General features: G+C 54.5%; 1 protein-coding gene across 2 annotated transcripts; it reads left to right on the top strand.

Annotated features, from left to right (window-relative positions):
- Positions 1–357: 357 nt before the first annotated feature.
- Positions 358–21940, top strand: CDHR1 (cadherin related family member 1). 2 transcript variants are annotated; one of them, XM_082424087.1, is made up of 17 exons: positions 358–514; positions 1036–1131; positions 1894–2039; positions 2864–2914; positions 4091–4180; positions 5446–5532; positions 6907–7023; positions 8133–8276; positions 10090–10168; positions 11462–11562; positions 14144–14347; positions 14856–15008; positions 16621–16785; positions 17198–17265; positions 17812–18040; positions 18694–18951; positions 19613–21940. In XM_082424087.1, exons 1-17 carry the CDS (start codon positions 460–462, stop codon positions 20168–20170), a joined length of 2601 nt encoding a protein of 866 aa, XP_082280213.1. In that variant the 5' UTR covers positions 358–459; the 3' UTR covers positions 20171–21940. The 2 variants fall into 2 exon arrangements, with proteins under 2 accessions (XP_082280213.1, XP_082280214.1); XM_082424088.1 differs by lacking the exon at positions 6907–7023.
- The last annotated feature ends 82 nt before the right edge of the window (positions 21941–22022 follow it).

Raw genomic sequence — 22022 nt, 5'->3', positions numbered from 1 at the left:
AAGTTCATAAGAAGGGAAAACTCCAGTGGAGCCCAGCCCTACCAGGATTTGCAGACCTGGAAAAAGTCCCAGTTTTCCAGTGCCCTGCGGCCCTGGGGTCCCCTTGGCTCCTGCGCTCCAGACCTGGGGGCAGAGGTCGCGGTAGCACAGAGGCATGCCCTCCCGCCCCCCACCCCCGCCCGCTGCTGGGAGCGGGTCCCCTCAGCTCTGCACCTACTAATTGGTCTCGTTGCGCTGCGGGCGGGAGCGCTCCAGCGGCGCCGATCCGAGCCGTGTCATCCGCTTAGCGCCCTGCGCACCATTCAGCGCTCCCGCCCCACGCCCGCCTCCCGCCGCCGCCCCCCACCGCCCCCGCCCCCGCCCCCGCCCGGCTCTGCACTTGTCGCGGGCCCAGGGCATGCTCTGTGCTCCGGCGCCCGGCCTCGGCTGCGGGGAGCAACCAGACCCGCCCGTGGAGACATGGGGCGCGGCCTGCGGGCCGTCCTGGCCCTGGGGCTGCTGCTCCTCCGCCTGGGTGAGTGGCCGCAGGCCCCGCGGGCCCCGGTAGGGACGAGGGATGGGTGCCGGCGCCACCGGGGCGGACCCAGGGACAGTTCTGGACCGTTCACTTCCAGAGTGGGGCTCGGGATGGGGGACGGGGACAGGGACTGGGGAGGGGGGGGGGGTCTCGCTGCTCTCCGCTTCTTCAGAAGCACGGTCGGAGGTTTGGCAGCCGCCCCGAGGGCTGTGGGAGGGTGTTGCCCCTCCCCGTGTGACCTTGGCCAGGGCACTGCCCCTCTCTGGGCGAGGTTTCCTAGTCTGCCCATTGATGGGGCTGAGACTGGCCGCTGCCTGAGTTCCAAACGGCCAGATGGTGCGTGTCCCTGACAACCCGAGCCCAGCCGGAGCCCACGGGAGGTGGTGGCCGAGGGCCCCGGTGGGCGCGCTGGGCTCCGAGCACCCGCCTGCCCGCGGGTGGGCCAGACGCGCGACCAGCCGGTGCGGAGCAGTCCCTGCGCGTGTCCGGGTGTCCTCTGTTCCGTGTTCTCTTCCTAGCCCAGGCCAACTTCGCCCCCTACTTTTTCGACAACGGGGTGGGCAGCACCAACGGAAACATGGCCCTCTTCAGCCTCCCGGAGGACACTCCTGTGGGTGAGTACGCCTGGCATCTGCCCCGCATAGGTCTCCCGGAGGGGCGGCCCACGTTCCCCTGGACATAGAGACCGAACCCGTGACTCCCAGGACACCCTGTTTGCACTCTGAATTCCCCGGGGCAGTTGCAGGAAAGGAGGGCACGGCGGCCGTGGAGACCTAAGCTGGGCCAGTCCTGGAGACCCAGCCGCTGAGCCCAGAGACAGGACCGGCCCCAGGGGCAAGCGGCAGTCCTCAGCACTGGGGCCTTTACCCACTGCTTGACCTTGAGCAAAGTACTAACGTCCCAGAGCCCCAGGGCTCTAGGCTTTAAAATGGCCCTAGAACAATGAACTCAGTGGGATCTGCAGGGAGAGTTGGAGCAGGAGAACGAGGGAGATTCACACTTTCTCTCCATCACCTGGTCTGGGAACCCTGGGCAAAAGGACCACTGCAGTGTAAAAGAAGCACCTGCTCAGAATTCCCTGAATAATCCAAGCATGGGGAACAGTGCTGCACGTGGGTCACCCCTCCACCTTAAGGCTCCTCCCTTTTCCCTCATCCCCCATCCCCAGTCTTGGTTCCTGGGACAGGAGTCATTTCCAGGCAGAGACCCTAGAGTTAGACCCAGCAGCCCTGAAGCCCTCTGTAACCTGTATTCTAGATTACAATCTGTAAAGTGGCAGATACTAACAGCTGATAGTCGTGAAGAATAAAGAAAAAGAGTAGGAAGCAGCCAGCTGGGACGGGGCCAGCTGTGAGTGCTCAACTGTCTCTTTCCAGGCTCTCATGTGTACACCCTGAATGGAACAGACCCTGAGGGAGACCCCATCTCCTACCACATCAGCTTTGACCCCAGCACTAGAAGCGTCTTTTCGGTTGACCCCAATTTTGGAAACATAACCCTGACTGAAGAGCTGGACAGAGAGGTATGGGGACCTGTGAGGAACACTGCCTGCCAGGCATGAAGACAGACCTCTGTGGGGGGGAAGGTGCCCTAGAGAGCGTCCTTGGAGAGGTCCCATAAATCACAGAAAACTCAGCCAGCAGATCAGGGCTGGAAAGACTGCTTTAGAAAGCGGGTCTGAGTTTCGTAAATCTCCTCCCCTCTGTGCCCTCTGAACCTGCGGGTGACAGGGCATGGGCTATGTTTCCCTTGTGAGATCCCACACCAGGCTGGTGGACCAGGTACCTGGACCTCAGCCGTGGGGTGCTGCCAGCTCTGATCCAATGGCAGACTCCACCAGTGCAGAGAAAGGAAAGGGTGGGTCCCAGAAACAGCTGTGGGGACACAGCAGAGGAGGTGCAACTCTTCTCCCCTCCCTGTCACCCTACGGGACCTGGGGAACCTCGACACCCACCATGTCAAGGGGAGGGCTTGAGACACCACAGACCTGGACCTCTGAGGAACTGTAGAGTATGGAGAATCGAGGGAGAGAGAAGGGGCAAAAAGAGGAAAATTTTTAAATGGATTAAAAACCTCTTTCTGGGTCCTCCAGCACACTCGTTAGCATCTCTCCTCATTCTAACAGGGGTGCATTTTCGGTTGGCACCTCAACCCTCTGGGTTTATGAGAACCTCTGATGGGCCAAGCCCCAAAATAAGGTCTCAAGCATGGCCAGAGGCAGCTTTCAGCCACTCCGCCCTGCTCCAGGGCTCCCTTGAAATGCCCAGGCCTCCTCTGATGCACCCAGCCACCAGGGGTCCCTATGGTGCCTCAGACTCCTGGACACTTTGTCCTTGTGCTTCACAGAGGGAGGATGAGATTGAAGCCATTATCAGCATTTCCGACGGCCTGAATCTGGTGAGTACACCCTCTAGCCAGCCCCTGGCAGCACGCAGGGCAGGGCTCCCAGCAAACCCAAGCTGAGGTCCAGCAAGATCTGCCCCAACATGCTCATAGGAGAGAGGTGAAGGAAGGGAGAGAGAGGGAAGAAAGCAAGACCTGTCAGCTGCACTTCTGACGGAGCACACCCACATTCCTCAAGCAGTATCTCCTCAAACCTGCTTGCCCATCTATCTCCTCCCACCTGGCTCTTGGCTCTGCCCCATCACCCAAGCTGAACACCTGGGCACCCGACCCCTCCTCCCTCCCCTCCTTCCCCACAGCTGCCACTTTCGCCCAGCCCTCCTCACTGCTTCCCGGATAATCCTGGGGGCTCCCCTCCCTCCAAGGCTCCCCGACCTCAGTCCACATCTGGAGCCATCACTGTGCAGCACAGACCTGGCCACAGATCCCAGCTCAGAAAGCACTAGCGGCTGGCCCCCACTGCCCTCAGGGTGGAATCCAAGCTTCAGACTGCCATTCAGAGCACCATCAGCCTCACCCGCCTTCTCTCCCACATTCACCCTACCAGCCGTGTAGCCCTAAATTTGCTTATGCGCTCTGAACCCACGTATGTGCTTCACTCTGCCTTTGCCCGTGTTGCTGCTCCTTCCTGACACACCTTCCTCCTCCTTCCCTCTCACCTGACAAAGAGCTGCAGACCTTACTTCTCACACCTCTGTGAGGCCTCCCTGCTCTCATCCACCGCAGGCTGGGTCAGATGCCTCTTCTCTGGGCCTCTGGATGTAGCCACCTAAACTGGTGCCTTTGCCTAGGCTGGGGCGCACGGTGCCCCCAGAGTCATGTGGTGCAGGCCCCAGCCCTCAGCGCCCAGCCTGCTGTGGTTGTCGCCCTGAATGATATCACCATTGTTCTTTTATATGTTGCTCTTTGCCCACCACTCCACCCTGCAAAATTCACACCATCAGACTGTGTCTTCTGTCTCCAGCATGGAACACAGTGCTTGGCACCAAGTAGTTCCTTAACAGTATGTGCCACATGAATGAATAAAAGAGGGAAGGAAAGGAGGGAGGGAGGGGAAGGGAGGGGGAAGGAGGGGGCAGAGACATACACCTAGGGTGTTAGAGGCCATTGTCCCTTTATCACCCAGAAGGTCTCAATGCTCCAACACCTGTCCCCTTTGCCCCTTCTCAGGTGGCGGAAAAAGTCACTATCCTGGTGACTGATGCCAATGACGAGGCACCCAGGTTCATCCAGGAGCCCTACGTTGTCCAGGTTCCCGAGGTGAGCAAGGGGCCACCAGGCAGGGCCGATGCACTCCTGCCCCAGGCCTCTGGGCGGCCCTGTGACCTGGCCAAGGGGACCAGGCATTGGAGTGAAGAGCCCTCTCCGTCACTCACTACCCTCTGGAGACCCCTCCTCTCTGTGTCCTCCCGCCACCTCTGTTGCCACCCCCTCACATTTTTATTCCAAAGGAATGTTCATTGACCATTTTCCATTAGAATTATAATGCACTTATTTTTTTTTTGCACTCTCGCCCCCTGCAGTGAAAATGCAGAGTCCTAACCACTGGACCATCAGGGAATTCCCTATAATGTACTCTTATTGTGAAAATGTGAATTATACAGAAAAGTAGGGAAAAAAAGAGTTTCAGAAACCACCCTTAATCCCTCCAGCTTGAGACAACGTTGTTAAATTTGGGGGTATTTCCTCCTCATCATTTTCATGATCATAGGTTCTTGCTTTCTCTTTGTTTTACATAGTTGTGACTATACTAAACGTATGTTTTCTGTATTCTATTTTTCACTGAATTTATAACATAAGAATTTTCCTCAGTAATTGTAAAGTTGCGGTAACTAAGATTTTAATAGCTTTCCTTGAGTGCATATTCCAGCCTTTACTGAACTGTTCCTTTATGTTTGGATATTAAAGATACTTTAAATTTTTGCCGTCACAAGAAACATCAAACAACAAACTCTGAGCATAAGAGTTCCTTTCTCTAATTGGAATGATTTGAAATTGCTGGGTCAAAGCATGGGTGCCTGTGAGGTGTTGCCGAACTGATTTTCCAGAATGGCACCTGTTTGCCTTTCCCCTAGGATGTGAGAAAGGGTTTGTCTCCTGGTTCCTATCCAACACTGGCGATTCTGGGAGTTTTAAATGTCTGCTAATTCAGTAGGAGAAAGATATTTGCGCTGGCTCTAAACTGCACGTGTGTGATCCCTGGTGATACTGAATATGTCTGTGTTTGTTAACTGTTTACAGTCATTTCATATTTAAAGCCTTTGTCTATTTGGAGCTCTTCTCAGGGGGAGGATATCTGTTTGTTCCTCCTTTCCTCTGCCCTTTCCTGACCCCGCTCTGACTCCAGTGTGTCTCCTCCATCAAGGCCCCTCCTCCTACTGGATGCTCCCTGGGTCAGTCACCACCTTTCACCTCTCTTTCACCCCTCACTCCCCTGACTCCACCTTCCCGTGCCCCCAGACCCCAGTTCCCTGAGCATCTGTCACTGCCCCTGGGACTGACCTTCTGTGGCTGTGACCCCTCAGGACACACCTGCCGGGAGCAGTATCGCCAAGGTCCATGCAGTGGACAGGGACACAGGTTCTGGAGGGAGTGTCACCTACTTCCTGAAGGTAAGGTGGGGCACACAGGAAATAACCAGAGGCCTGGGCTAGCGGGGACACCTGGACAGCCCCCATCTCCATCACTAAAGCCCTTAGGTCAGTGCCTCAACTATTCCCAAAGATTGTCACAGGTGGTGCATCCCACCCAAAGAGGTCTCAGTAAATGCAGGCGTGGGATGAATAGGTGGGGACCTAAGACTGGTCTGAGAGGAAGCCATCTTCCCCTGACTGGCCCATCCTGGCTCCCTCTGAGTTGACCTGCCTCCCTCTCCCCAGATCTCAGGACCCTCAGCTCTCCCCCCACCAACCCCTCCCCCAGAAGATGGCCTGGGCACTTTGCACCCACACAAAGTAGAAGAAACCTGCCTGGGCCTAGAATTGTCAATAGGAACAAAGGCAGAAGGGGCAACTCTCAGAATGAGCAGAGCTGTGACACCTCCACCCGACCCTTGTCCATCCACCTGACCCTTGTCCATCCATCCCACCCTTGTCCATCCACCCTACCCTTGTCCATCCATCCCACCCTGTCGAAGGCAGAGACCCCTCCCCGCACCTCCTGCCTCTCCCTGGGCTCCTCCGGAACCCACTGCCCTCCTTCCCACGGCTGCTGTTTCCGCAGCATCTTCTCCGCTCTCCACGGTTAATCACTTGCTCTCACCATTTTCAAGGCAGTATAGCTCAGTGGCTAGAGACACAGGTTCTGGAGAAAGCCCCTGGGCTCCACGGGTTCTGGAAAGATTCCACCGCTTCCCACGCATGGGGCTTCAATCATTGTATGACTTTCCCAGCTCAGTTTCCTCATGCGTAAAATGGGCAAGTTGAAAGCGCATCCTCACTGGATAGTTGTGAGGATTAAATACGTGTCAAGCTCCAACAACAGCTCCTGACACACAGTGACCCCTCTTCAGATTGAGGACTGTCTCCTGTCCCCACCTGACCTCCCCAACCCCCTACCCAGGTGCTGCTGACTGACCCACAGTCACTTAATGGAGGGGTTGGAAGAGCCTGAAGGTTCTCTCTGTCACTGTGGCTTTCAGCCCTCACCTCCTCTAGGTTAGAGCACTCTGCTGACATTTCTGCCTGCTGGAAACTCCAGGCCAGAGCTTAGCCCTGAGCTGGGCCCCGTTGTTTTCTAGCTGAGCCGAGAAAAGAGCTGAGGCCCTGCTGGAAGGGAACGTCTTTGTTGGACTGAGGGAGAGGGAGGGAGAGGGAGGGGAAACCCAGAGCCCTAGGAAGCAGGGGCCCCTTTGCACCTCAGCCCTGAGACCAGAGTTCGTGTGATGAAGGAAGGACGGTGAAGACCCCCATTCAGGAAGCAGAGCAGGCGATCCTGGGGCCACCCGGGTCCCTCCCCAAGGCCCAGCCTGCCCCTCGCTCTTACAGAATCCACACTCCACCAAGTTTTCTGTGGACCGCCACAGTGGTGTCCTGCGCCTCCAGGCTGGGGCCACCCTGGACTACGAGAAGGCCCGGGCCCACTTCATTGCTGTGGTTGCCAAGGTAACAGAGAGGGAGGAGTGCAGCATCTGGGCTCTCCTCAGCCTCCGTCAGGGGAAGCGGCCCTTGGATTGGAGCAGCTAGGTTCTACAGTTGGGGGGCAGCTCGGGGCAGAAGGTACGATGCCGGGGGAGGGGATGGGGGGGGTGCAGCTGCTCGGAATCTCTATTGAGTGGAGCCTGCCCAGACATGGACATATTCTCCAGGGAGGCTGGTGTTTGTGAGCCGGAGAGGGCACATTCCCTCCTGGGAGAGGGCGTATGCCCCCTCAGGACTGACAGGCCTGGCTCTCCTCTGTAGGCCCAGGTGGCCGTGCCTGGAGACTTCTGGCCCTCACATCTGCACAGCCTGGCCTCTGGGCACCTCTGTTTCTCTGCCCGGGCTTGCTCATCCTCCTCTTCCTCTCTGTGTGACCAGTTACCCTCTCTGAGCCTCAGTTTTCCCATCTGCCCCCCCCGCCGAGACTTAACTAAATTCCTCATACTTCTAAAGTGTGTGACATGGGATCTGCAGCTCAGCAGGTGCTCAGCCAAAGCGGCTGCTCTTTCCCGAGGGCAGGAAACCCCAGCCGTCCCTCTCAGCCCCCCATTTTCTTTTCCAGAGAGGCCCCTGCTGGTCACGTATTGGCCACAGGCCATCCCCCTCAGTCTGCACCAGGAGGCTCGTGCCGGCCCTGCCTGCCAGTCGCTCCATGAGGGCTGGCTTGGTGGGCGCACAGCTCCGTTATAGACGCTCAGGCGCGGGTCCACATCACGCTCTTAGCAGGTCCTCAGGAGTGTTTGAGGCTTGGCTCCTGGCTGGGAGAGGGGATTTGGCTCTGACCCCCTCCTCCTCTGCTACTGATCAGACATGATTTCCCTGGAGAGAAACCTAACCCTCTTTCCAAAGGAATGCTTATGGGCGCCTACTGCATACCAGGCACTGATTGAAGACCTTCATGCATCATCTCATTTAGTTTTCCTAACACCCGTCTGAGGGCAAAATTATCTCCAGGTGACACAGAAGCAAACAGAAATCAGGGAGGGCAGCCAGTAAGTGACAGGAGCCAGATTCCATGGGAGTCTGCTCAACTCCAGAGCCCAACCTCTCTTCCCTCTCCGACCCTTCCCCAGGATGGCGGAGGGAGGCTGCGAGGGGCCGACGTGGCGCTCTCGGCCACCACCACGGTCACAGTCAATGTGGAGGACGTGCAGGACATGGCCCCTGTCTTCGTGGGCACGCCCTACTACGGCTATGTGTACGAGGACACCCTTCCGGTGGGTGGCTGCGCCCCTCAGCCCAGTGTCACCTCCGGACACCTCCTGCCCTGTCCTTTGCCCTGCCAGAGGATCCCCCTGCTGGATGGCTGGGCTCGACCCGGGGTCGCACTCCTCGGCTCACGTGGAGGCTGGCTCTGGACCCGCTCAGACTCAGGCCACAAACAGGTCGTTTTGCATGGGGAAGTAGGCCCGGGAAGAAGCAGCTGCTCGTGTGTGGAGCACCTACCAGGTGCCCAGGCTCTTCCAGGCATTTCTTCACTCAGTCAAGCTTACGCCAGCCCAGCTGTACATGTCAGCCCTTCAAAAGGGCTGAGAAGAGAGGCTGGGAAGAGAGCTGATGATTTGGTTTAGGTGGCCCTTTCCTCCACCTCGTACAGGAGGTGAGGTGCCTTTCGCTTCCCTCCCTCCAAGCCTGTAGCCTGGGGCCCCTCAAACCGGTAGTTCTCCCACAGTCTGCTGCTGAATCACCACAACCCTTGTCGGACATCACACGCGGGCCCAGCTGGAAGGCTGGCCTCAGCTTCCTCCCCTTTCAGTGCTGTCTCCATCCCTCCTCCCTGCGCCTCCCCCCCAGCCCCGCCACCCCCGTGTTTTGTGTTTTGGCCTCTCAGGTTCCAGTCCTGGGCCTGGCATCCAGGGGCCGGCCTCCCCTCCACCCGGGAGCCCGCACCATCCTCTACTCAGCCCAGCCCTCTCGCCACTGCACCCTTTTCCTTCTGCCTGACACGCGCCCATGGGCCTAATGCCTCCTGCCCTTCTCAGCTCAGCCCAGGCACTGCTTTCGCCGACATCTTTGGTTGATGTCTGCTCCTATGCCAGGCACGCCCCTCCACGAGCACGCCCCTCCTTGGGGTGAACCCATGTGTTTATATGCCCCCCAGCCAGACCTCCCGTGGCCACGGCTCAAGAACTCTCCATGGAATGGAATTGCATTATCGATTTTCACTTCCCTGGATTCTGATTATTCCCAACTTTATAAAACAATGAAAACACTTACTGAGCACCACTCATGTGCTGGGCCCAAGCTAAGACGTCACCTTTTCAGATGCTGGCAGCCGAGTGGTGCAGAAGGGCACAGAGTGAGGGAGAGAGAAAGGCCGGGCTGCTCCCATGGGGGCCGCAGGTCAGAGCAGGGCGAGGCCCAGACGGTCCTGCTGAGGAGCTAAGGGGGAAGGAGGTGCCGGGGCGCGGGGGAGAGGACAGTCAGGAAGCTGCCTTGAGGATGGATAGGCCTCCGGGGAGACGGGCCTGAGTAGGGAGACCAGGAGGGGGTGGCAGACCAGGATCGAGCAGCGCTTGTCAGGTCGGGCAACTTCCCAAAGCCTTCGAACGGCCCCCCAGCGCCACAGGATAAAATCCTAGTTCCTGGACTTTGCATTGGACACCCTCTGCCTGGGCCCTCTCCCACCTCTCCTTTCAGGCACCTCTGAAGGCCGAAGATGGATGAGGCAACAGGGGTGAGGCTGGAGGGTGGGCAGTAGAGGCAAGGCCTGAGAGTGGTGTACGGGGAAAGAGGCAGTGTAAGAGGTGTGAAGACGAGGCCCATGCAGGAGGCCTGTGTACCCACGGGGGCAGCCCATGTGCCAAGCCACGTGGGGGGGCAAGCAGCGGGGCTCAGGCGCTCCCTCCAGCCCTGGAAGGCCAGGGGGCCACGAGCTCCCAGTAGAGCGAGGATAGGGTCACACAGAGACCTGGCTCTTGAGTGTGGGCGGCACCTCCCCTCACCTTCCCGCTGTGGGGCCGCATCTGGGGAAGGGAGAGCCCCAGCATCCCCCATCGGCCTCAGGCAGCTGCTCCTGTTCCCCACAAGGGCTCAGAGGTCCTGACGGTCATCGCCATGGATGGAGATCGCGGCAAACCCAACCGTGTTCTCTACAGCCTCGTGAACGGTGAGTCTGGGGCTCACTGCTGGGCTGCAGCTACAACTCGCTGGGTAACCAGAGTGAGATCCCCAACCTCTCTGGGTCCCAGTTTCCTCATCTATAGGCCAGAAGCACAAGATGCATGGAGAAGAGTGGCTGGGTCCCTGCAGGAGGCGGCACATCTCCTTGGGCATCTGCTCTGGTCCCTGCTTCTCATTATGTCCAGCAACAGGGAGAGATGCATTGGGCAGGGAGGGGCTGGGGCGGGGAAGGGTGGATACTGAGAGTGACACAGGTGGTGCCAATTCATGTTCCCACACGCTCCTGGGCATACCTCGTTAATGGGAAGGGGTGGCAAGATTTCTTATACTCTTTAAATTGCCATCTGTTTTTCTCATGCTTTTAAATGTTTTAGCCTAGAGCATACAGTTGAATTCAGTGAATTAAATGCAGTGATGATTTTGCGTGTCCCTAGTACTAGCCCTGTACATGGGTGAGAAAACTGAGGCTCAGAGAAGCTAAATTATCCCAAGTTCCCATTGGGTTTGAACCTAAGTCTGCTGGCTCTTTCCACAACTGGGCAGCAACTGGGCAGGAGGAGCCAGCCCTGGGGAGGGCTCTTCAGCCCTCAGTAGCTGGTCCCCTCCAGGGGACCACCACACCTCGTACCTGGTCCCAGACATGCACACGTCTCTATGCTCTCACTCAGACACCATCACCTCCTCTGACCCTGTCCCTGGGACATGCCTGGTACACACTCCCCTTCCAGCAGCTCACACACGTGTGAAAGTGCCCACTGTCACACACAGGCGTCTCTCCCCAGGCATGCAGACCTCTGGCTGCCTTCCCTCCCCTCCACCGCTGCAATCCTTCAAACACCTACCAAGGGCCCACACCACACCATCTCCTCTCCTGTCTTCTTGCATCTCCCTCTACTCCTCCTCCTCCAGTCTTTTTCTTTCTTCCCTCCATTATTTTCTCTCCTTCTCTCCACCGCCCATCTCCCTCCCTCTATACCTCTTTATTTCTCCTTTCTCTTTCCATCACACACACACACACACACACACACACACACACACACAAGAAGCAAAATACCAGAGCACCTGGGAGCCAGAAAGTAGTGAGTTTGAGTCCCAGTTCTGCACTCACTGTGTAACCTTAGGTAAGTTACTTAGCCCCTCTGAGACTCAGTTTCCTCATTGGCAAGACACAGATGATAACAGGGGAGACTTGAATGAGATAACGTGTGAGGAACGTCTGGCACCCTGCGCCACCATGTGGCCTTGTTCAGAACTGCAGGGCACATCTCTCCTCTGACAGGCACTGATGGAGCCTTTGAAATTAATGAGACGTCTGGAGCTATCTCCATCACCCAGAGCCCTGCCCGGCTCCGGAGAGAGGTGTATGAGCTGCATGTACAGGTACCCTCCCACGAGCTTGGCCTTCCCCACCCTTCGGCCCTGAAAGTTTCCAAAGGTGATGAGACCTGGGCTCCCCCCTTACCCCCCCGGGCTCGCAGGATCTAGGGAGGAAGGATCTAGATGTTGCTACAAGGAGCACCTACAAGAGGTAGTACCTGGCGAGGGGACCTGCGATGAGGCAGGAGAAGGAAGGATGGAAGCAGCGATGCCATGAACATGGGTAGGACCCAGCAAGTGGAGACTGGTGTTGGGGAGCACTGGTTAGGGTGGGGCAGGCGGAGGCATTGCAAAGCTAGGAAAGCCCAATGAGCCGAGGCTGGAGGTGAGAACACATGATGCAGCAGGGGGACAATGAGGAGTCAAGTGGAACTGGAGCCAGGAGTCCACAGGCAGCACGTAAAGGAGAGACGGTTGGACCCCAGGTGGTGCCGGAGGAGCAAAGGCCTTGAATACGAGGCATGGATTTTCCCTGCAACAGGGCCAGCTTTGCGGCCATGCAACCTGTGAGATTACACAGGAACCACAATTAGAAGGGTCCCATGCTGGGCTTAACGCTCTGCTCTTGCTGTCTTGAAATTCTTAACCATTTTTTAACAAGGGGCCCCCTATTTTCATTTTTCACTAGGCCTGCAAACTACGTAGCTAGTCCTGCCCAAGAGCAGGGAAGAGCCACGGAAAGGTTTAAGCAGAATTAGAGTCTTGTTAAAAGCTCACTCTGACTGCTCACTAGACCAGTGGGATTCCCAAAATCAGAGAGCTTGGGAAAAAAAGATTTCCAGGACACACTCCTGAGGATGGGTATTTAGTATGTCTGGGGGAAACCCAGGATTCTGCATGTTTTGAGCTCCCAGGTGATTCTGGCACCAGTCTCAGCCTGGCATTTGAGAGCACTGGTCCCAACTTGGGTTTGGAGGGAAGTGGATGAGAGGTAGGGAAGCAAAGCCATCAGCCCAGGTGACAGATGCCGAGGAGCCGTGGGGATGAGCGGAGGCGGAATGGTAAAAATGGACAAACGGCAAACTGTGAAGGAGACAGGCTCCACGGAACAGGGCCGTGAGGGGTGGGGGAAAGGAGAGGGAGGGATGAATCCAGGGTGGTACCATGCCATCAGGAACACAGGTGAGGAGGCAAGTTGAATAGGATGGGCATGAGGCATTTTGGTGCCTCGGGGACATTCAAGTTGAAACATCCAAACTTGAGGGTACAGGCTTGGACTTCAGGGCAGACAGCATCCACATACAGGTAGCTGTGAAAGGAGGGGAGGGCATGAGGCCACCCAGAGGAGGGCTTGGGGGAGAGAGGAGCCACCGGCTAAGAACACCACTGCGGGAGCACCACAGGATAAGAGTGAGGAAGACGGAGGAGCCAGGGAAGGAGAGACCAGGGGTCAAGTCCAACCTGCAAAGTGGAGCCACTTTAGCCAAGGGGACAGCACACTCAGGAGGGGGAGGGGGAGCGGGCAGTGCCACCTGCAGAATGGAAGTCAGTGTGAAGCATCTGAGTTGGGGACGGGCTGAGCATTGAATGGGAGGAAAGGGGGCAGAGGGCGTAAGCTTCTACTAAAGAAGAGTTAGGAAGCAGCTAGTGTGTGATGGAGTAGGGGCCAGGGAGGGTAATTTTAGGATAGGTAAGACCAGACATGCTTATAGGAAAGCGGAAGGAAGCCCTTGCAGGGCCTCATATGGTATTTGCCACCCGTCCCTGAGGTGCTTGTGGACTCTTGGCCCCGGCTCTGCAGCCTGTATTAGTCATCCACTGCTGCATCGCCACACCTCCCCTCCCTGCAGCCTCCCCCTGGACAAGTGGATACAAGCGCAGAACATGGTAAAGCTAGGGTTTGAACCCACGTCTGGCTGCAAGGAGAGGGCAGTGCGGTGAGGTGGAGAGAACACTGCCTAAGGAATCAGACACATCTACCTTCTTCCTATTCCAGCTGTGTGACCCCAGGTGACTGCCTCACTCCTCTTGCCTCACCTGTAAAACAGGACTAGTAATAGCACTATACTAGTTTCCTATGGCTGTTGTAACATATCACTACAAACTTAGTGTCTTAAGACAACACACATTTATATCCTGCAGCTTTTGTGAGTCAGGAGGACAGGGTCAGCTCAGCTGGGTCCTCAGTTTCAAGGTCTCTCACGTAGCTGCCAACAAATTTTCAGCCGGGACTGGGTTCTCACCTGAAGGCCCAACTGGAGAAGGATTAGCTTCCAAGCTCACATGGTTATTGGCAGGATTTAGTACCTCGTGGGCTGTCACACTAAGAACCTCTGTTCCTTGCTGGCTGTTGGCTAGACATCACCATTAGTTCCTAGGAACACAGGCTTCTTCAGCACAGCTGTTTGCTTCATCCAAGCCAGCAAAAGAGCCTGCTAGAAGATAGAAGTCATGACCTAATCTAATCACTAAGTGATATCTCATCACCTCTGCCATGTTCTTTCAGTTTGAAGCAGGTCACTAGGCCAGGCCACACTGAAAAAGAGGAGATTACATAAAGGTATGAATACCAGGAGGCAGGGATCATTGAGGCCATCTTGGAATCAGCCTGCCACACAGCCATAGCCACCTGTCCCCACCCCAGGTGACTGAGGTCAGCTCTGCAGGGACCCCAGCTGCCCAGGCCATGGCCCCTGTCACCATCCGGATCGTGAACCTCAACAACCATCCACCGACATTCTATGGAGAGAGTGGACCCCAGAACAGATTTGAGCTGTCCATGTATGAGCACCCGCCCCAGGGGGAGATCCTGCGGGGCCTCAAGATCACTGTCAATGACTCAGACCAGGTATGTGGTCCTGCCCTCCACCCTGTCTTCCTGCAAACCACATGGGACCAAGTCCCAAAGCTGAGCCTGCATGAGCCTTTCCTGCTGATGTCACAGGGGCCTGGAGAGTCACAAAATGAATGAAGCAAGAGTGGGTAACCAAGAGAGAGAGGAGGGAGGGTAGATAATCAAAGACTAGCTGCTTGGCCTAAAGATATTCACAATCAATTAAAAAGAAAAAGCCAGTCAAATAAAAGCACCTCTGCGTCTGACCCTCCAGACATCGCAAATGTGGCCTTTTGCCTCCTGTGCCCGGCTCAGGGCTAGGCTTTCTGTGCTTGTTTCCTTGCTTAGTCTTCATAGTCTGCTCAACCTTTCTGATTCTTGATCACCTCCCCTATAGAAAGAAATAATAATACTCACCTCCCGGGGTCAAGAGCACGTGAAGGCTTCTTGCACAGCGTGACTATCTAATGAGTTTCTATTCTCATTCATCTTCCCTGTTTCCTTTCTCCAAACTGTTGCCCAGGGAGCCAATGCCAAATTCAACCTGCGGCTAGTGGGACCTGGGGGCATCTTCCGAGTGGTCCCCCAGACGGTCCTGAATGAAGCCCAAGTCACGATCATTGTAGAGAACTCAGCCACCATTGACTTCGAAAAGTTCAAAGTGTTAACCTTCAAGGTAGGTGATGCTTTGCACTACCCTGAATGGGGGGGTCGCAGCAGCACCTAGATTCATTCCTAAGGGGTCCCTTGTCACACCCTGCCCCTCCTGGCCCTACTCCTTTCCTCTCAGTTTCTCTGCCCCTCCTGCTGATTTGAGGAGCAGGTGGAGAGGGAGAAGAATCATGATACAAGAACCTTCTCCTACTGCTCCCACAGCCTCACTGAGCTCCCGCTTCTAAACTGCGACTATCCCCAGGAATGCAAGGAGGGGGGTCCAAAGAAAAACTACCAATACAATGTGCCATGTGAATAGATTGAGAGAAGAAAACTATCTGATCCTCAGGATAGATGTTTTCTCATACACATTTGACATATGTCATCTATTCTGTTAAAAACTTTAGCAGAAGATGAAAGAAATACTCCTTTGTACTTGTAATTATTTAAAATGATAAACATAAATAAATAATGCATACTATACATAAATATATAATTTATATTAATAAAAAGGAAAAATACTTTGTTGATATTATTTAAATTGTTTTAATTATTTATGATTATAAATGCATAGACACCAATAGCTAGCATCATGCTTAAAAGTGAAATTCTACACAACATTGTAAATCAACTATACTTCAATCAATCAGTCAATCGATAAAAGTGAAATTCTAAAAGCATTCTATGAAGTCAGGAACAAAACGTGGATAACGGCTCTCACCACTATTCTTTAACACTATTCCTAGAATAACATTATTCCTGGATAAAGGAAACAAAAGGTACAAACATTAGAAAGGAAGAGATAAAAATTATCATTATTATTATCATCATTATTTTAAATGATGTGATTGTTTGCTTAGAAAAATATAAAAGAAATGATCGAAAAACTGTTAGACACAGCAAAGTTGCTAACATGATTGATTATAAAGGTAATACACAAAATCTAATAGTTTTCCTATGTACAAAATCTAGCAATGAGAATAATGGAATAAGAGATCACTTTTACAATAACAACTAATAGATAAAATTTCTAGGAATTACCATAACAGGAAATATGCAGCATCTAAATGACAAAAAAAATGCACAAATTTAACAAAAGGACATAAAGAATGCAAGAAATATAAAGACACACCCTGTTTAAAAATGCAAATTCTCATCAGTTAATAAAGAATCACACCACCTCAATTAAGTCTTACCCAGAATTTCCTTAGGAGAGGAGGGAGGGGGCTTGACACAATTATACTGGTTTTTATCTGAAGAAATAAACCTGAATAGTCAGGATATTCAGGAAAAAAGAATATGAGGCAGGAACTTGCTCTAACAGATATTAAAGTATATTATGAAGCAAAATAGTTTTTTAAATGGAAGTTTAAAAAAAAGGAATATGCAAATCAATGGAGCAAAAGAAATTGGTCCCAATGCAAATGGCAACCGTAAGGACACGGGCATTGCAGTCAGTGGGGAGGGAAATGATGTGTGCCTTAGGGGTGCCCCCTGCAGGTGGGGGCAGGCATAGCTGGCTGGCAGCCAAGAAAACGGCAGAGAAGGCAGGGATGATACTGAGACGGGAAGTGGCAGGCTCTCTGCAGAGCAACTGCCACCCAGACAAGTCCTCCTTTTCCTTCCTTCCCCAGCTCCTGGCCATCGAAGTGAACACCCCAGAGAAGTTCAGCTCCACAGCGGACATCGTGATCCAGCTCCTGGACACCAATGACAATGTCCCCAAGTTCACCTCCCACTACTACATTGCCAGGATCCCCGAGAATGCCCCAGGGGGCTCCAACGTGTTGGCTGTCACAGTGGGTTGGGGCTGACCCAGGGACTGGGGGTGAAGGGGGCCTTGTGAAGTCAGACAAACTGGGGCTCCAGTTTGAATCGTGAAGCCCACACTTATTGGCTGTGTTCTTAGACAAGCTACCTGCCCTCTCTGAGCCTCAGTTTCTTCTATACAGTGGGAATAACAGCACCTCACAGGACTATAATGAGGACATATAATGAGAAATATAAGGCCTTCCAGATCTGGTTCCTCCAATACTTGAGATCTCCTGGGGCGAAATTAGGGCTCCAGAGCAGGGCTCCAGAGCATGCCTCCAGATCAGTTTCTCCCCAGCTGGGCAAACCCCCCAAATCCTTGTTTTGCCATTGAAAGCAAGAGCTGCCAACATGCCCTGACAAAAGGGCAGGGGCCACTGGGAGCTTTCTCTCTTCCAGGCCGTCGATCCAGACACAGGTCCCTGGGGTGAAGTCAAATACTCCATCTATGGATCCGGGGCAGACCTGTGAGTAGATCCAGAATCCCGGACAGGACCTCATGCAAGGGATTTGGGAGGCTGAGGGTGGAGGAGGATCTGTGCTAATGGCGGGAAGAACAGGACCTGGGTCGGGGAGGTGAGCCTGGGGGCAAGGAATGGAGGGGAGCTGTAGAGAGCCTGAGGTAGAGATGTGGGGACCCACCAGGTGAGGTGAGTCTGCAAGAAGAAGGGACAGCATTATGGCCTGGAGCTGGGGCTCGTGGCCTTGGGGGCCAGGCAAGCAGTGCTGGGCTAGGAAGGGGCAGATCGTGGGAGGAGAGGGAAGGGCTATGACTCAGGTTAAGTTCTACATTGATAGACTGCTAAGTAGGTGGGTGGTCCTGCTTCCCTGCGTCAGACTTCGAGGATGCGGAGAGGAGCAGGAGGGATGCCTTGGGGAGGCTGCCTGATGCATTACCGCCCCTGCCTGTAGGCGGCTCCTTACTGCAGGCACGTGTGCACCTCTGTGAGCGTACACGCGTGTACGTGAGTGTGCTTGTGCACACCCTTGCCTGCGCTCTCTGTGCCCGACAGCTTCCTGATCCACCCATCCTCTGGGATCATCTACACCCAACCCTGGGCCAACCTGGACGCCGAGGACACTGCCAGGTACAACTTCTATGTGAAGGCGGAGGACATGGAGGGCAGGTACAGCCTAGCCGAGGTGTTCGTCACGCTGCTGGATGTCAATGACCACTACCCCCAGTTTGGAAAGAGCGTCCAGGAGAAGACAATGGTGCTGGGGACCCCAGTGAAAATTGAGGTGGGCTTCGAAGGTAGCTGAGCTCCCCTAAAAGTCTTGTTCCTGCAACTGCAAGCGGCACTGTGGCATAAGAATTTCTTTTAAAATATATTGGATTCCTGAAATAAGCAAGGGTTTTTAAGGTACTTTTTATACCCTCATCCCCACCTCAACCCAGAAGTAACCTCTGAGAAAGAAGATATTTTTGCCACTTTACACATAAAAAAAATTAAGGCTCAGGCAGGTTGCACGTTTGGTTTGCCTGAGTTCACACAGCTGGTCTGCCTGCTTTCACAGCACTGCTTTCCCCGCTGCACTGCCTTCCCGATACGGAAAAAGCATGAACCCTGGAACCCAACAGACTTGACTCTGGATCCCAGCTCACCTCCTTCTACCTCTCCATCCTTAGACAAGTCACTCAGCCTCCAGGCTTTTGTTTTTTGACAATACGGACTGCCTAGACTTGTTCTGAGAATGAATTGCTACAACACACATAGCGAGCCAAGCACAGACCCACCCTGGCTCATTCAATTCCCCTCCCAGCTCCATTCACTCAAGTAGGATTAGGACCATTTCCCTTCAGCCCAGCCAGCTCTACATGACATGTTGGTTTAGCCAGGGTACGCAAGTATCGCCCTCGAAGCCCAGCTCTGTCTGTCCCTCTCTGTGCACAGGCCACAGACCAGGATGCAGAGGAGCCCAACAACCTGGTGGACTATTCCATCACCCACGCGGAGCCAGCCAACGTGTTCGACATCGATGCACACACGGGGGAGATCCGGCTCAAGAACTCCATCCGCTCCCTGGATGCCCTGCACAACGTCACACCCAGCGGGGACCACACATGGTCCCTAGAGGTGCAGGCCAAGGACCGCGGCTCCCCATCCTTCAGCACCACGGCCTTACTCAAGATTGACATCGTAGACACTGAGGTGGGTACGGAGCCCTGATCTGGGGGGTGGGGGGGGAGGGTCAGAGGACCAGCTCAGGCCTTGCTGCAACATGGCCAGAGGGAGAGAGACCACCTTCCTCCAAAGACGCCCGCCCAATGCTCTCGAAGACCACCTGTGCCATCAAACACACAGGCTTTGAAATCAGGTCGAAATCCTAGTCTCAACACTTTGTAATGGTGTGACTTTGGACTTTGCTAAGCCTCCACTCCCTTTCTGTAAAATGGGACTAATGATGCCTCCTTCACATGGGTGTTGAAAGGCAGAAGTAAAATCATTATGTGTAGTTCTCAGCTCAGGGTCTGGCAGGAAGTCATCACTTAAGAGGTTCCTAAGGCACTTGGGCAAACGTGACACACACTCCCCCCAATCAAAGGAAAGCAGTAGCAGCTAATGCAGGAGTTCTTCATCCAGAAGAGGTGCTTGCATCGTGCTCTCTCTGTGTGCATTTTTCTGCAGGGGTGCATGCATTGTGTTTTCTCTGTGTGCATTTTTCTGCAATGAAGCCCATAGTGCTCATCAGATTCTCCAAGGGATGCCTGACCCCAGAAAGCTTAAAAACCATCAGGCCTAAGGGAGCTTACGGCCCCTGCTCTGTCCTCCGGGGACGAGGCAGGAGCAGCCGAATGCATCTTTCTTCCAGATGCTGTCCCGAAACCCCATGGCTGCCTTCCTGATGCAGACCAAAGACAACCCCATGAAGGCCGTGGGTGTGCTGGCCGGCATCATGGCCATCATTGTGGCCGTAACCGTCCTCATCTCCACCGCCACCTTCTGGCGCAACAAGAAGTCCAACAAGGTCCTGCCGGTGCGGCGTGTGCTCCGCAAGCGGCCCAGCCCCGCACCCCGCACCGGCCGCATCGAGTGGCTCAAGTTCAGAAGGACCAAGGCCGTTGACAAGTTTGTGCTCAGAGAGGATCCTCCCAATGAGAACTGCAACAACAACAGCCTGGGGAGCGCACCGCCCCCCAAAGCCCCCGCTCCCCCTCCACCACCCAGCATGGCACCCAGCATGGGACCAGCCCACTGGATGGTGCCTACGGTCTCTGGCTCACTCGCCCCTCAGCAACCCCATCCATCACCAAAACCCAAGGCCTCGGCAAAACCCAAGGCTGCGGGAAGACCCGTCCAGTCAGCTCTGGTCTCTGAGCTCAGGCAAAAGTTTGAGAAGAAGAATGTGCATAACAAGGCTTACTTCTAGAACGTGTCCTGTGGTCCCTCTCTCCCAACCCAATTGCCCAGCTGCTTGGGCCATACGCCCCAGCTCTGCTCCTTAGGGTCACCCCTGTTTTGTACAATGGTGTAACCCCCATATCCAGGGCTCTGGACAGTGCCTTGGGCAAGGAATTTATTTCTCTGGTTATGGATGCAACTGGCAAATACTTTCCCATCACCCAGGTCCTCGGCACAGCTTCAATGCTCCCTGTTCTGCAGAGGCTGGGAGTTGACGAGGAGCCAGATCTATGTCTTCTATTCACCAACCCCAGACCTCACAGTGTCTCTTGGGTCCCGCTGGGGCCCCAGCTTTCTCAGTCCAGGAGCAGGGCCCTGGCCACATGTGACAAGGTCGACTAGAACCTGGATCCTGAAGTCTTCAGCTAAATGCAGGAGCAGAAAAAGGAGGTTCAATGCTGACTAAGGTTGAGGGTCAGCGAACCTTGCAGGCTGTAGGAGACCAAATGCAGCAGGGGAGGGCAAAGGTGCACTGAACACTCGCGCTGACTGTGGGCCTGTGCCTAAAAGCCATTGCAAGGTGGAGGATGGTATGGGCCCCTGGAGGACTGTGGGCCCCTGCTCTGCCCACATGGGCCTGCCCTGGTCCCAGAAATAGCTGGAGCTACGCTGGTAGCCCTAGAGATATCTGGAAAAGCATCAAGTCCCTGTAGGAGCTGTCCCACCAGAAGTCCTTGAAGAGACAGTGCAGGGCTGAGATCTGGGGAGACTTCCATTTTTATCTGGCTCTTCTGCTCACCTGCTATAACCTTGGGAAAGCTGCTTGCACTTCCTGCTCATCCTCTTTCTCATTTGGAAAATGAAGAAAGTGAGTCTGCCTCCTTCATGGGTCTGGGGCGAGGATCAAAACAAATAGTAGCGACAGGGGCTTTAACCAAGTGCAAAGCAGCACAAATGTAAAGTATTTTTCTGCAGCCCAGTTCTCTGGGGTGCAGCTCTTCCACAAAGTATTGGGAGCCCCTCAGCTATTCTTCCAAGCACCCCCAGGGGGCACTGTGCTGGGTGAGGGCGCTGCCACTGATCCACCGCAACCTGAGCTGGGTGATGGCATAGCTTCCCTTCCATGTCTCCTCCCTCCCCACCCCGCACCCCCCAACTACATCCCCCGTGCAGCCCAGGGCAGCCATTGTCAGAGAGGACCAGAGCTGGGCAGCACATCCAGCCAAGGCTCCGTTTTGCCAAGATGATGAAAATGAGTTCCCTAGAGGAGTGATTGCCAGAGGCCACATAGCAGTTTGGTGGCAGGGACCTGGTTTGAGGGCTCCCGGCCCCCAGCAGAGATGACATGCAGGCCTCTATTAATGCAAAGAAGTTCCGTCTGACTTTAAGGAAATCTGCCAAGAGGAAATCTAAATGGGTGCCCAGAGAGAGAAACGGAACAATTCTTTGCGTTTCACTCCACTCACTAATAACCTCTCTAGAATATGTCCGTGATTTTATTTAAACAGATTACATGCACACGTGGTTTTCTTGATTTTTGAGTTGGTGTTTGAAGGTGTTACTCAGATGTGCCGGTGTGCAGGCTCCTTGCCAGGGTTTCTGCAGTCCACAACCCAAGCTGTATTAAGGGTTGGTCTCTAACAAGCCCGGAGCCCAGACTGAACAAACAGGTACAGGTTTCAGGACAGGGCTGTGCTGGATCATGTTTGCCCTCCATAGGCAATGCAGCATCCTTACAACTTGCATGCAGTCAACGTCTTTTGTAAATGGTAAATAAAATCTGTTAACCAAAAGCCAAGCTGACCTCTGGCTGCCTGCTTAACATCAGTGCTAGCTGACTTGTAGAGACCAATTGTCCTGACAGCCAAGCTCAGCCTGCC

The sequence above is a fragment of the Balaenoptera physalus genome (genome assembly GCF_965194825.1).
Source record: "Balaenoptera physalus genome assembly, chromosome: 14".
Lineage (NCBI taxonomy): Eukaryota > Metazoa > Chordata > Mammalia > Artiodactyla > Balaenopteridae > Balaenoptera > Balaenoptera physalus.
This window is presented reverse-complemented; position numbering and strand designations above follow the sequence as displayed.